Genomic DNA, 15973 nt, shown 5'->3' on the forward strand with positions numbered 1-15973 from the left:
CTGGAGGGTTAATTTCAAGGTATACTTCCAGATTCAGCTTCTGTTGTTGTTTGTTTGTTTGTTTGTTTTTTTGCTTTTTTTTTCCCTACAGGAAAAATCTCTTTCATAGGAAGCCAAGGCTGAACCCTAGACTGGACTGAATGTTCCTAGCCTTTATAGTTGTAGAGCTGATCACATCTCTAGATATGCTTTGTCCAAGAAGCAGAGGTGATATGCTTGTCTGTCTTGATCCCACAATCTGCCACTAGATTATAAAATCTTCAAGTTCATGACTTATATTCCTTGGTCCAGCAGTAATTACTAGCAATAATTTGTTTAAAGACTCTTTGAGTGCCACAAGCATCGAGCTTTGTTGAATCCCTGATGTAGAAGACAGGAAACATCGGTTGGTAGGAATGGATAAAAAGAGACTCTCAATGACAAATCCATCATTTGTTCCATTCATTTTTTTTTTTTCTGGTGGAAAGAGTACATTTAGACAGTGAGTCTCAGAGATAGCCTATAACCTCAGCTCATTTCCTGTTGCCGTAATAGAACAAGAAAACCCAAGGATGGGACCTTTATGAAGCAAATAGGTTTATTTAGTTTACGGGCTGAAAGTCCAAGGTTGTTTATCCAGATTTTAGCATCATCTATCCAGAATCTAGTGAGGGATGCAGGAATGGTAACATCACAATGAAGGAATAGACCCCAAAGCGATCATATGGTAAGACAAGAAGCTGAAGGGATCCAGGGGCCAAGCTTGTTTTTTTTTTATAACAATTTCTACTCTGGGGAATTAACCAGGTGAAAACTGTATTAATCCTCTGAGAATGGCCCTTCTAATGACAGAGTGACCTCCCGATAGGCTCCACCCCTTAATGGTTCCACTGTTTTAGCATTACCCTACCAGGACCAAACTTTTTGCACATGAATGTTTGGGGGACAAACTTGAACCATATCCAAACTACAGCTTCTAGGACTCATTTAAAAAAACCAGTTTAGGCCAGTGCTATCTAGAGTGTGTGGGCAAAATGTAGCTCAGGAAGCAGCAAGAGCATGTGCTTAACCATTCTGGGCACATGAAATGTGTTTGCAGGCAGAAACCCATATCAGACATAGACACTTCCTTCACTGAATGGCTAATAGTTATCTGATAAATAAACTTGTAAATGGGTTTGCATCACACAAAATTAAGAAAATGTCCATGTCTAGAGTGTCTGTGTTTTCCCTGCGTCATGAATCAGAATCATCACTCCACAAATGTTTACTGAGTGCATACTGTGAGTCAGGTACTTTTCAACCGGCTGGGATATACCAATGACCGGGACATATTTTGTCTTTGACTTACTGGACATGTGGTGTATTATGAGGAACACTCAGTGGGAAAATGGTGGAATTAGAATTACACAATGGAAAAATCAGGAAATATACATAATATGGTGGTGGAAAAAAATCATGTATAAAACTTGAGTAGTTCCAACTTCATTAAAAATTTAGGGATTTAAAGTTATATATCCATGCAACTATAATAAGCCACATATATTTAATATCATGTAATTAATTTGTATTCATATTAGATACTTGTATATCAAATAAAATATGATGGCTTGAGATACACCTGTACACATATATACACACTATCTCATATACTCAATATACAGTTTGTTGAGTGAATTGAGGTGGTTGATTATAGTATAATTTATTCTTTTATATTTTATTTATTTTTAGTTTTCTGTGAATGTGTCTATATGTTTATGAACCTATGGGTTACTGTGGAGAACAAAAGGGGGCCATGGGTTCCTTGCAACTGGAGTTACAGGTGGTTGTGAGCTGCCATGTGGGTGCTGAGATTAAATTCTGGGTCCTCTTTAAGAACAGCCAGTCCTCTTAACCACAGGAACATCTCTCTGTTCCCTACAATACAATATATTTAACAGCATTCAGGGGAGTCATTTTCGCCATCTTATTTAAACTTGAGTTTCATGATGCATTTTGAATGGTTCAAATATCTTGCTGGATTCATTGAAATATAGGTTCATTGTACACGGTGCTAATACATATAATAAGTTAGCATTAGGGTTGGCAATATGACCCAAAATATTTTTGTTAATAGCACAAATGACCCAAAGAAAAGGCAAGCTAAATCCAGTCATCCAAGAAGACCTAATAATGGTTCTGCTATAGAATTTATTTATTTTTTATTCATCTATTTATTTTACATCCCAGCCACAGCACCCCATCCCAGTTGTTCTCCTTCATTCCCCTAGAATTTAATTTTTCATAAAATATTAAATTGAATTAAACTTTTAAAAACTTACATATATATATATATATCTTAGGCAATTGAAATGCAATTTTCATTAAGCATATATAAATCAAATGCTTTTTTTGGAGTTAACTTTAATCTCAATAAAAAATAAAATCAAGATATTGTTTCAGGGATAAAATTTAGAGTGACTTGCAACTTTTACTATTTTCTACAAACTTGAGCACACTGACATAAAATTTGGTGGTGGGTACTAGAAGAAGAAGGTGTTTGTGCTGGCTAGTTTTATGCCAAGTGAGAGGAGGGAAATTCAATTAAGAAAACCCCTCCACAAGATCAGACTGTAGACAAGCCTGACTGTCTCAATTAGAGATTGATGTGGGATGGCTCAGCTTATTGTGGGTGGTGCCACCTTTGGGCTGGTGGTCCTGGGAGCTAGAAGAAAGCAGGCTGAGAAAGCCATGGCGAGCAAGCCCGTAAACAGCACTCTTCCTCTGCATCAGCTCCTGCCTCCAGGTTCCTGCCCTGCTTGAGTTCCTGCCTGGGCTTCTCTCCGTGGGCTGTTTTTCAGGATATAAAAGTTACATAAACCCTTTCCTCCCCAAGCTGCTTTTGGTCATGGTGTTTCAGTACAGCAGTAGTAACCCAAACTAAGAAAGTATCCAACAGTACTGAATTTTAGGACAACAAATTTGGAAGCTGGACAATGAATGCTAAGAAAACATATGTATAAACATACATTTAAAACCTTCCACTCCTTCTCTCCTACTCTGTCCCCTGTGTAGAAGCCAGGGCTTTGGGTATAGTTGGCAAAGGTTGTACCATTGAGCTACATCCCTAACCCAACATTTCGGAATGAACAGCTGTCCACCTTACTGGGCCGGGCTCCAGGCTTTCTGCATCTACTCATATACACAAACCTAATATGCTTGAGTGGGTCCTGACTCGATAGATCATAAGGAAACAAATCTCAAAGCAAGTTTGGAGCTGTGATCTCATGATGGTGGCATCACAGTGAGTTATTCACTCGGGGACCAGAATCTTTAGACACATGCTCCCCAACCACATGACAGGGAGAAAAAAAGGAACATTCTAGCATGTTCGAAAAGGTAAGGGGGGTATGTAAAGGCCAACAACTTTAGATATAATGTTAAAGAAGGGGAGAGGAATTGTCACACACAGGTTATAGACAAGTGTAACAAGGATTTACGACACCAGGGGAGACAGAGAGGGATTTCAATGAGTCACCTCAAAGATCCAAGTTGTACCTCATGTTTGCACATTCATTAGCGGTCTTTTGACATAAAAATCAGAACAATCTCCAACAACGCTTGGTTTACTTACAGAACTTTAAGACTGTGAAGGCCTGTGAATGCTCCCTTGGGGATGTGTGTCAAAGCATTTCCAGCAAGACGTCTGTGCGTTTCAGTGGAGAGGGGAGAGAGGGAGAGAGAGAAAAAAATTAGCATATCCTTCTTCAAGTGGAATTCATTTCACTGTTGAAAATGCAATACAACTATGTTCAAACCACATAAGTAACTGTAAAGAACCTTGTTTTCCCATAGTTTGCAAACACTTTAAATTTCCAAAAACAGTTTTGGCAGAAGAGGTGCTTAAGAAAAAAATGAAATAAATTACTTTAAAATAAATTATTTCCTAGCTACATATGTATCTATTCCTGCCCTTTAAATTTTTTTTTTTGATTTTTTGAGACAGGGTTTCTCTGTGTAGCTTTGCGCCTTTCCTGGGACTCACTTGCTAGCCCAGGCTGGCCTCGAACTCACAGAGATCCACCTGCCTCTGCCTCCCGAGTGCTGGGATTAAAGGCGTGCGCCACCACCATGCCACCCGGCAAGAAGGAATCTAATAATACAAGGGACTTGGGCTTCTTAAAGGAGCTTTGCCTATCTTTCTCATGGGTGTATTAATTTGCTTTGAACTGTTAAGTCAGCAGACATCCCTGTGCTTCTTCACTTCAGTAACAATATGAAACATTTAGACAAGATGCCATCTCAGGACCCTTCCAGGCCCCTGACGCCACTATTTTGTGTTGTGGTGGTTTGTGCCTCTCTTTCTTCCCTTGACAGATGTAGTCTGTAAGACCTCCATAGCTTGCATTCTGTACTCCTTCCCTCATGGTCTAAGGAAGTGTTTTTCAAACAGTAAATACATTTTTTAGGCTCTCATTCTGAAATTAATAGTTAAAATGCAGAATAAAAAAGAGAGTGGATAAATGTTGTTTTGTACCAAATATACTTATGGAAAGGATGAAGGGAAGAAATGTTTCTTTTTAAATAAGCACAGTGAAAAAAAATTGAAATCCACTAACCTAACCATGGCAGGAAATCAGAAAATATGTGTTAATCATATGCAATTCAGCTTAATATTTGACCAAGGTGATTCCAAAGGGTTTAAAATTTTTCCTATAAAATTGTTTTATAAGAAACTTTGTGATCTTCCTCTGCCTCACCCCCCAATTCATCCCCTCCTTGCTCTGTGTTCATTGATGATCTTTGTGTGGGCAGCTCTGGCCATATTAGTGACTCATTAAAAACTCTTACCAGTTTTCATACCTGGAGGAAACAAAGCCCTCGGCTGCTTCCACAAATCCCTTTATCCCGAAGCTGAACAGGATCACGAGGCTAGCCATCACGTCTATCCTTTTGCTCCATCTAGAATCATCTTTTTCTGCTCCCTTCTGTCTCTCAAAGCCATCTCCTTTCTGAGACTTCTAATGTCTCTGTTTGAACTCCTTTGGTAGTAGTCTGTGCCTAGATGATGGGTTTTTATAGAATCTACTTTGTGCTGGGCTTGTCATATAACACACAAACCTGGGACTTGGCTTTGTACCTATTCTAGGACTCTCAAATAGTGTTGCAGGCAGAGTGAATTGCCCAAATTGCATTTAACTAATCAGTTTAAATAAAGTCCAATAACTGTCCCCAAGTATTCCTTCCTTTCAGGGTAATTTCCCCTACATAGAGTTTAGAGTTTAACTGTACACATGGACACTTACCTAAAGTCTCATTTTCGTAGCCTTTTTTTTTTTTTTTTTGCATCTTCCTGCACTCACATGACTAAGTCAGACTATGTAAAGATGCTACATGCAGCTGGTGAATGAGTATCATGGACGAGTTCGAATGCGAAGACCATTCCATGAAAGGAGAAATGAGAAGAATACAAAGCAGAGAAGTGGACTGAGGAGAAGGCTCAGTAGGTAAAGTCATGGACACATGAGTGCGAGGACCTAAGTTTAACTTCCAGAGGTCACTTAAAGCCAGTGGCAATAGTGCACATCTGTAATGCCAGTAGCAGGGAGACACGGACAAGAGACTCCCTGAAGCTTGATTCAGCAGCAAATAATAAAGAGACCCCGTCTCAAACACGATGACACCAGAGGTTGTTTCCCGCCTTCCACACACAAGCACTGCTATGTGCGTGTGCCCACACTCACTCATGTGAATGCACCCCTCCCCCGCACCCAAAGGAAGGAAGTGACCTCGGTTCCCCAGATGACTTTGTGGAGCTGTGGATCCAAACTGTCCCACAGCCTTGCAGTCGCTTCTGGATGAAGAAGTGGATCGGCATGGACCTGGGTTATCTTCTGCAAACAAGCGGATGATTGGAGGCTTATTTAGCTGGCAAGGAAATGCCACACCTGCCTGCACGCTGGTCTCAAGGAATCAGGTTCCCAAAGCCGCTCCAGTCGTCCACACTCACTGTCCTCGCTTTCTCTCCCTTTCATCTTTTACACTGTTAACTTGCAGTCGGCACACCTGAACCAGCACAGCGCCCTGTTAGGGCTTCTGGGCTCCTAACAGTCATTTGGAGTTGAGGGGGAAAAAAAAGTGCCCTTTATCATTCTTCCATACTAGTTTCTTGTAGCCAGCAAGCATTTGTCGGGGGTTTGTCCTGTCTGGGGACTGCTTTGGTGACGCAGTAGTGAATAGGAGACTCATCAAGGTCCCAAACTCATTCTAATGTGAGGGGGAAAGTCATTGGGCCCAAAAACAAACAGCATAGCATGATTATTCTCTGAGGGAAGAAGAGCAGTGGTAAGGAGACCAGGAACTGAGGGCTGTGGTCACGGAGGGCGATTATTTTAGATACAGTGGAATAGGAGAGCCTCTCTGCTATGAGGGCATTTCAACAGAGGTCTGAGCCATACTGTGAAGGGGAGATTAGAATGGCGGATACCTGGTGTGGTCTAGATTCTTCCTTCTGGAGGGTGAGTATGGAGAATGGCCAAGCAGGAGAATGCCAGGGAGTAGGGCAGGAAGCTGCCCAGGGCTATTGCTTCAGTGGCATTGGAGGACCACTGAGTCAAAGAGTGGTGTGATCGGACCTGTATTTTTGAATGGATACTTCTGGTGGGACTATTCTAAAAGGCTAAGAGTGAGAGCACAGGCCCAGTTAGAACATTCTAGAGCTGGTGTAGCCAACAGTGGAGGTGGCCGGACTTGGTGTAGAAGAAAAAAAGAAACCTGCACTGTGACTATGAATCCGTCAGTAGAGTCAAGGTATAAAGTATGTGGTTAAACCAGGAAAAAATGGTGGTGGCGCACGCCTTTAATCCCAGCACTTGGGAGGCAGAGCCAGACAAATCTCTGTGAGTTCGAGGCCAGCCTGGTCTACAGAGGGAGATCCAGGACAGGCACCAAAACTGCACAGAGAAACAATGTCTTGAATAAACAAAACAAAACAAAACAAAAACCAAACAAAAACCAGGAAAACCCACATTCTGTCGTGATGAGTAGATGGGCACTGCCCACCTGTACTTGATTAGGGATCCAAAGTAATTCTGAACAAGAGTATGCATCTATATGTAATGAGATGCATAGGACACTAAAGAGTTACTTATTGAATCGAGGTACCCAGAGCGGTTTGGCCACCATAGATGGCTTCACTGACCACACTGAAGTGATCAGCAACTGTCACTTCAGTCAGAATGCGTCCCTCTCTATTTACAGCCACGTCTTCAGTACAGTTGGGGAATTTTGAATACAGTTTGCAGCGTTGTGCTCACTAATTCTGGTCCCATTTTATTATTTGTTAGGTAGGTTGACGGACTTTTGAGACATTGACTTTGGACATGGAAAAAAAAATTAAAAAGTTGTATTCTCACCCAGGTGCAAACCCTTTGATCCACAACGGTGACCTGCTTGCATGATACATTTGGGCAATAGTAGCATAAATGTTGTGGGAGCAACCAACCACTATCTGGTTGTGTGGAAGGCCCACTCCAGGAGATAGAACTCATGCCTACCACTGTTCAGGTTGCCAAGAACCTGATACAAGATAGCCCACGGACCTAGGGGAAAACCAAATACTATTATTTTGCTAAAGGAACACAACAATAAAATGACTCCCAATGACATTCTGCTACACCCATAGGCCAGTGCCTCACTCATCCGGCATCAGAGAAGCTTTCTCCTGTAGTAGATGAGAATTATACACGGACCCACAACTGGACAATGTGCAGAGCATGAGAGACCTGGAACAACACTCAGTCCTACATGGGATGTCTTCATCCAGCCTCTTCCCTCAGGACTGGGGGAACTATGAGGAAGAGGAGGTGGAAAGACTGGAAGAGCCAGAGGGGATGGATCACACCAAAGAAACAAGGTCTTCGAAGCACAGCAGAATTGGCACACATATGAACTCACAGGGACTGAGGCAGCATGCACAGGGCCATGCCAGATGGGGTCCCAGCACTGAGAAGAGAACTGAACAGGAATCCCTATGCCGTCCCCCCAACCAAGAATCTATTTCCAATTGACAACTGCTTGTAAAGGGAAAAATAATTTTCTCCCAGAGTCTCACTGGGTATACAATCCACACTTAAGCTGGGGGCCGATACCCAGTTTTGGATGGCCAACACAAAATGAACTCCATGGTATTTTTGGAGATAATACATTTGTCTCATAATGTTTTGTTTGGCAATTTTTTAACTTTACTTGCTTTTTGCTTATCTATTATAGCTTCCAATTTTGCATTTTTATGTTCTCTCTCTCTCTCTCTCTCTCTCTGTGTGTGTGTGTGTGTGTGTGTGTGTGTGTGTGTGCAAATGTATATTTCTTGGTGCTTTGATTTTCGTCTGTTTACTTCATTTTATTTTATTTTATTTTTTGCTCATTTTTTTGGAGAGAGAGAGAGAGAGAGAGAGAGATAGGTGGGGTGGTGGAGAGGATCTGGGAGGGAATATGGCAGGGAAAACTGTGATCATATAATATTATGTGATTATAATATGTGAAAAAAAATTAAAAAGATGTATTCTAGTCAGATTAACTTACCAGGGTAAATATCTTTGGGTTGTGCTTCCTGAAACATCACATAATTTTTTTTCTTCTCTCTCTAGAGATTTCAAATGCCTCAGAGTCTGTATTGAGAACTAATCTCTGAGCAACTGACCTGCGTATTCAGGGCAGTCTGTCCTAAAACAGAGGAATTTATGATGCACCACTAGCTGTTTTCTGGGCTAGTTTGAAGACAGGTCTGTCTTGTTGACAAAAAAAATAATAATAATTTAAGCGAATAATTCTGTTTTTGTTCTTTATCCTGTATGTGTGTGGATGATTTCGGTAACTTGAAAACCTAAAGGCCTCTAAAGTACAGGGGAAAACCCCTCGGACTGTGTGTCCACAGTGCATAAGTGGTGAGAACCACATACAAATCCTTCCTTCCCTGTGACGATTGCACTGTGATTCCCAGAGACCCACAAGCCATTGTGCTGAAAGTTGGTCTTTAAAACTCTGTCCCTGGGATTACTATTTTATGATTAAAAAAAAAAAAAAAAATCTCTTTCATCATCCCTGCTTCTAAAATAAGACAGAACTTAAAAAGAAAAAATGTTCGTATCTTTTACTATGATATAAAAATCTCATCCTGAACGAGACTGTATCATGTGTGGATGTGCATCGTTCCAGCATTGTTTGTTTTCTTTATTTAACTTCCACAGAAAGGCAGAGAGAACGTTAAACTGCAGAAGCTGTTGGTACGCTATTCTTCTGCCAAATAAAGATGATGTGCTGTTGGAATAACAACATCTTTGAGAATGCACAAATATCTTTGAGTCTCTAAAATAACTTGAAAATTTAGAGTCACCGGGATCTTTTGTACTGGGGGTGCTTAAAAGTTTGTAAAAGGGCAGTTGGATTTTTTTTTTTTTCCTGCCCTGTACATTGGCCTAGAGAGACAGGGAACGTTCTGAATCTCGCACGGGCTGAGTTCTGAGGGTGGACGAGGGTATTTGACTTTGCACTCTGCTTGGTCCCTCTGGAACCTTCTGTGCCGCGAACACGAACCAGTTCTGGGGATGGGCCCGCTGAACCACACCCAGCGTTTTGAGAGTTAAGCAAGGAAGATGCCTGGCGCTTCCGTGAACTTCTTGACTTCTACTAATTTCGTCAGCTCCTTCTCCTTTCCCTTTTTGGTTGTTTTTCTTCCCATTAACTTGCTGTGAAAACACTTTCTTTAAAAATCACTTTACTTTTTTGGCCTCCCTCCTCTTATTAAGGGGCAGGGAGGGGAAGGGAGAGGGGGGCAGGAGAGGAGAAAGGAAAAGAAAACTGTATTCTTCCACGAGGGTCTTTTTAAGCAAGGCTCTTTCTTCCTGGCCTGGACCGTTTGATGAATGACGCCGGCCTCACACTTGCTAGAATCTTCTTGCCTCTGCCTCCCTAGAGCTGGGATCACACGTGTGTGCCACCACACCTGGAAATGAATGTATTTTTCTACCTTAGATTTGTTTTATATTAGGTGTGCGTTTCTAGTCTGTCCTAATTAATTTCTCTCTCCTTCTTGTTTATTGTAAGATATTTTGATCACAGTGTGTCACTATTTAACATTTTAGAAAGCACTTTTCCCATACTTTAATTCAGATTGGCAAGGGTTCCACACATCCACATTTTGTATATAAGGAAACTGAACCCCGGAGAGGTTTTATGTAGAGTAGAAAATGCTGTCTCCTACTTCAGTGTCACATGCATATTGTATTCTGGTGCTTTCTGTGGAACATGGAAGTTATACCCCAGCCAGGCAACTTAAACAATCAGAGCTGAATGAACATGACAATTCTTGTGACTTGAAGACATTTTAACTAAGAAAAGTTTTGCTGGTTCATAGAAATTAATTTTCCACTTTTAAAATCATACGAGACCTAGAGGGCATATAACCCTATAAATAAATCCTACTTCACTCTAGAAATTGGATGAATACGGAGATCAGGTTTAAATAGCTTCCCCATCCTGAACGTCTAGATGACTTGTAACTATCTCCTGTTTTCTGGTACCATTTCCTCCTTTGTGCTTTCTCCTATACTGGTGGTCGTAGTTCTTTACTACTTCTGATTTCATTTTTATTCCTCTGGGCCATCCCTTACCTGAATAATGACTGTTCCAAGTATCATGTAAGTGTGAAATCCCTGCAGATGCTTCTGGGCGCATCTTTGGTAACATTTCTGCAGACAACTCAGCCGTCTTACTTATGAAAATGGCAACACTGTCTCCATTGATTTTCTTGCCAGTAAAGAATAAAATGTCTTCCCAAGTATGCCTTAATAAATCATGATGCTTAAAAGCGGTGATAGCCGCTCTACCAGTTCCCCCAACTCAATCAGCTAAGCACGTTCAGTTGGTCAAAACCAGCCCCAAAGAGCTAAGGACCATGTGTTCACAAACTGTGAATTTACTTTCATTCTTAGGGAGGATAAGAATATTCAGATTTCAGGGTTCAAGGGCAAAGAATTGTCAAAGGCTAAGACCTCTGGACTGAAGAGGTGAAGCCAGGACAACTGGGAGGTCTTTAATGAGCATAAAGACCCATGCTTTCTTACCCATGGACCAATGGAGTTCAGCGTCAACTCCTCTGTGCAAGTTGCCTTAATCACCTCAGTCCACAGATAGGTTCTCCACAGTCCTGCCTGCGGAGCTTCCTCTTCTGCCCTTTTATGTGTAGTCTATCTGATTAGATGACAGACTCTTAAGGTTAAGAATCATACTGCCTGCACAGAACCGGGAACTAAAAGGAATTTATTACAAACCAACCAACCAACCAACCAACCAACCAACCAACCAACCAACCAACCTACCAAGGTAACTGATCTTATTTCTAAACATGACCTGCTATAGTTACTTCATATCTGGCACAGTGGTTCCAAGATAGTTAGCTATTCTGTAGCCAGATTAGAAACAGTTGAAGGAGATTCCCCTTGTATTACAAATAACATTGGAATCCATGAATCAAGAATCTTTCCAGTAAGCTGCAGACAACACACTGTGGACTTGTAAGGAGTAGCTACCATTGTTTTTTTAACTAAGTAATTCACAAGGGCTAGGCATTGATGGGACTATTTAATTATAATGAGACAAAAGACACCATTTATCTACCTTTACAGATGGCAAAGGGGGCCCAAGAGTTTAGGTCATGCCAATGCTGGTCAAAAGAACATAAGAAAGAGCTTCCTGGGAATGTGGTTATGGATTATTCTGGTTCTGAACATATTAATGTACTGAGAGGACAGTCAGTGGATGTGGCGCTAGTTGGGGTTATCACAGCGTGACTTAAGCTGAGCAGAATCCCCATCACCTGGGAATTTCCTATACACACATTCTTGATTTTTCTCGTCCCACCCTCCATCTATCTGAAGAACTTCTGTGACAGGGCCCAGAAATGTGTGAAGAACTCTGTAATTCTGATGTCACTAGAAACCCCGACCTACAGTAGTAGTCTTCAATCTCGCTGGGCATCCAAATCACCTGGAGAGCATATTACAAGCAATTTCCTGAGCTCAGTCTCCAAAGTTTCTGGTTTGCTGGTCGGGGAGGGCACATGATTTTGCATTTCCCTAAAGCACAAAGAATATATTTAGGGGAGGATTAAATATGAGATGGTTCAAATGCCACTGTCCAGGGGGCACACACTGAGAACCATACTGAGACCTGTGTCAATCTAAACTAAAACCAAAATAATCTGGCCAAGTAATTTGGGTGTCATATGTACGTAAGGAATATTCTTGAACCTGGCCCCTCCCCATTTTATTGGTCTCCTAAGGGGTCTCCTTGCTTCCATAATTCTTTAGTGCATTTCCACACGGAAATCGGATGCATCTTTTAAAATGAAATCACACTGTCTCACTAGCTGCATGCATGTATACGCTCCTTCCAATGATTTCTCACTACTCGCACTGAATTCCACACATGGCCTGATGGGCCCTGCAGGATCTGGCCCTTGCTCCTTTGGTCTCACACCTCATGGCTACGATCTGTCCTTCTCCCACAGACACATTACACTCTGCTATCTCAGGGTCTCGGCTTTCCATGCTCCTCAAGCTGAAAGGTTCTTTCTTAGCTGTAGGACCAACTCCTCCTGCCCAACTCCTGATATTAGCTTAGATGTCACCTTTTTCTTTCTAGATTCACTTATTTATTTTTAAAATTAAATTTTAATTTCATTGTTCCCCTGTTCACTTTCTCCTTCCAATCCCTCTCATATTTCCCCATCTCTCTCTCTCAAATTCTTTTTTTTTGTTATTGTTATGTATATAGTCACAGAGATGTATAAATACCCTGTGGATTCCATTTGGCATTGCTTGTACGTCTATGATTTCAGGGATGGCCATGTGGTATTAGGTGACAATTAAGGGGCTCATCCCTATTGAAGATTCCCTGATCTCAGCATTCTTTAGTTGCCTACAGTGTTTTTCTAGGGCTGGGGCCTTTGAGATATCCCCTTCCATGTATTTTTATTTTCTGTGTATGAGTGTTTTGCCTGCATGTATGTAAGTGTACCCCATGTATGCAGAGCCCACAGAGGCCAGAAGAGGGTGCCAGATCACCTGGAACTGGAGGTACAGGTAGATGTGACCCTTCATGTGGGTGCTGGCAACCAAACCCAAGTCCTCCGCAAGAGCAGCCAATGCTCTTGATGGCTAGGGCATTTGCCTGCCCTAGAGGTCACCTCCTTCCAGAGACTTTATTTACCACCCCTCATTACTTTTTATCTAAATAATGTATGCAGTCTTCACTGTCCTTGTCACGATTAGTGAGTTATCAGTCCCCCCTGCTCAATTTAAATTTCTTTTTTTAAAAAGATTTGTTTATTTAGTATGTATACAGAAGAGGGTGCCAGATCTCATTACAGATGGTTGTGAGCCACCATGTGGTTGCTGGGACTTGAACTCAGGACCTCTGGAGTAGCAGAAGGTGCTCTTAACCTCTGAGCCATCTCTCCAGCCCCTCAATTTAAATTTCTCAAGGGTAGAGACTTGAATAGCTCATAGCAAGTCTAATGTCTCCCTCTGTGGCTCCCAGAAGCTGCTTCCCCTCCCAATACACACATACTCCACATGTTGACTGGTGGATGTAAAAAGCACTAACAAAAGAAATGACAAAATTAAATAGAGAAATTAGGGTGGACATCTGTATGACGTGGGAGCTGGGGATGGAGGATAAAGGAATGTTATAGCAATACAGAAGCAGAGGCAGCGGGAAAACTTTTTAAGCAGTGTTCTAATTGCCAACAATATACATGCAATGTAAGGTATCTAAGTGTGGATCTCTAGCTAGATGGGGTTGGGTTCTAGGTGGTAGGACTTAAAGACAATTATCAGCTCTATGTACACAAAGGACTCAGATAAAGCCTTTCAAAGGGCAGGGCGATTGTTCATGGGCATGGTGTTATTTTCACTTAAAAGCAAAACTTAACATATATCATGGTTTACTACAGTTCTTCTTTAAAAAGAATCTCAAAAGACGGGCGGGGTAGTTCTCACCATTTTCAGTAACATGGCGAGGGGGTAAAAATAGCAAGCGTGGAATACACTTCAGAATGCTTGGTGGTATCTCTCATTCCAAATTTCATCTGTAATAATAGAGATCTACTATTTATGTAGAGGTTCTTCAAAGCCAACCATAATACGAGCAAACCGTTCCAAGGAACAATGGTAACTTAAAAGCAGACCTCCCTAGAGCCGCTCATGTTTCTCTGTGAGGCGACGATTTGATTCCAATAGCACTAAAATCTGGGAAGATTTTAAGATGCGAGCTGGAAATGAAGACTTAAGAATATTTAAAATGGAAACAACTGCCTGGTGTAATCAGAATTCCAATCTAAGTTTACTCGAACTTGTGGATGCCAGCGACAGACACCATCTGCCATTAGCTCCTGAGGTCTGAGCCATGCTTTGAAGGCCAAACGCGGCAGAATCTTTTGTTTGCCCACAAGGGAAGAACATTAAGTCCTTAGCAGAACGGAGTGAGCGGAGCTGGAGGAAGAAATGTTGAAGCCAAGTGCAGCGATTGCTCAGGCTGTTAAAACTTGGTAAAGAGCAATCTCCCATCACTGCCCATATCTATTAAAGCAGGAAAAACGCTTCTCCTCCACCGACCCCAGGTCCCTGGGTCCCCTGCAAGGTCGGGCTTACGAAACAAGAACAGAAAAGCTAAAATGGTGTTTGTATTGCATGACAACTCAAAATGTAAGCTGTAGATTGCTCAAGTCCTTTCAACTTCATGTCATTTGGTGCTCAGGGACATCCTGGAAGATGGATAGAGTGGCTTTCGGCACTATCACCTAAGGCCTGATGACATTCAATGCCAGCCACTGGCCCAGCCAGGTCAGGGTGTCCTGGGCTTCTGCATGTAGGTACTGTGTACCTCTATTCAGGAAACAGACTCCGTATATTCAGGAAAAGGCTCTTCATTTATCCCCCTCTTTTTAGCACTAACATATCACCGTGAGCAGAATGACTGGCCTGTGCATACCGAGTCACTAGAGCGATGGATGAGGGGTGAACCCCAGCTGTCTGCATTGCTAGTGGTCTATAAGACTTAAATGAAGTAAACTAGAGAAACGATGTATTGGACCGTTACAGCAAAGGGGAAGGGTGGTGATGTGGCTTTGTTAGCAGTGGGTTTTAAAGACCTTTGTGATGGGATTTTCTTGTTGATGCTACTTACAGTAACCTATTTGGTTATAAAGAGACAACACTCGTAAGCTGAGTGGAGGACAGCTACTTGGTTAATGATATCTTCTCTGTCACAAAGCTACTCACATACTGATGCCTAACCACCCCTGTCAGCCTGCATGGATGGCAACTTATGTGCTCAAGGAAGACACTTTATAAACCATGGTGTTAAGTATGTATTTTTATGTGTAATGTTATTAACAAAAGTTCTGGGCCTGTCAAATAATGCCAGACTTTCCACTTCCAGACTGTGATGGTGCCTTTCTCAGGGGCAATGCATACCTCTGAACACCCGAATCCCTAGCTCCTGGATCTACAGCTCTTGCCTTCTTGATCATTCTTTCTTATTCCCCGACACAGACAGACACAGGCACGGGCACATGGCTACATAACCATCATCGAATCTCGGTCTTTTTAACTGAGCTAACTGTGAAACATCCTGCACTTCGTACTTCAGTTGATGAGAAGAGCACAGGTGAACCATGCATACAGAGCTCCTTGGTACCCTTCTCCCTTGCAAGCACAGCTCTGAAAAGTCACTTCGAATCTCAGCTGTGCCCTGAGCCACACTCTTAGCTCTGACGTCGACCAACTTCTTTATCTTTCTCCTTATTTTCCCCCATCTTCTGCTAGCTAGAATTGATACTTCCTACCTTTATGGGTTAAGGGGATGGAGTAGGATCATTTACAATGGGCACACTGACCAGTGGAAAGCTATTGTTTTTGCTTTTTAAATTGAACTTATTTTATTTTCATACAGG

General features: G+C 41.9%; 1 protein-coding gene across 2 annotated transcripts in view; it reads right to left on the reverse strand.

Annotated features, from left to right (window-relative positions):
• The window catches only part of Lgr5 (leucine rich repeat containing G protein-coupled receptor 5), a 134536-nt gene that overhangs the window by 51352 nt on the left and 67211 nt on the right, over window positions 1-15973 (reverse strand). For both annotated transcript variants that reach the window (XM_006988970.4, XM_076553925.1), the window contains exon 3: window positions 3593-3664. In XM_006988970.4, coding sequence (XP_006989032.1) covers window positions 3593-3664 — 72 coding nt within the window. The remainder of the gene's footprint in view (window positions 1-3592; window positions 3665-15973) is intronic.

This window comes from Peromyscus maniculatus, chromosome 18, assembly GCF_049852395.1.
Source record: "Peromyscus maniculatus bairdii isolate BWxNUB_F1_BW_parent chromosome 18, HU_Pman_BW_mat_3.1, whole genome shotgun sequence".
Taxonomy (NCBI): domain Eukaryota; kingdom Metazoa; phylum Chordata; class Mammalia; order Rodentia; family Cricetidae; genus Peromyscus; species Peromyscus maniculatus.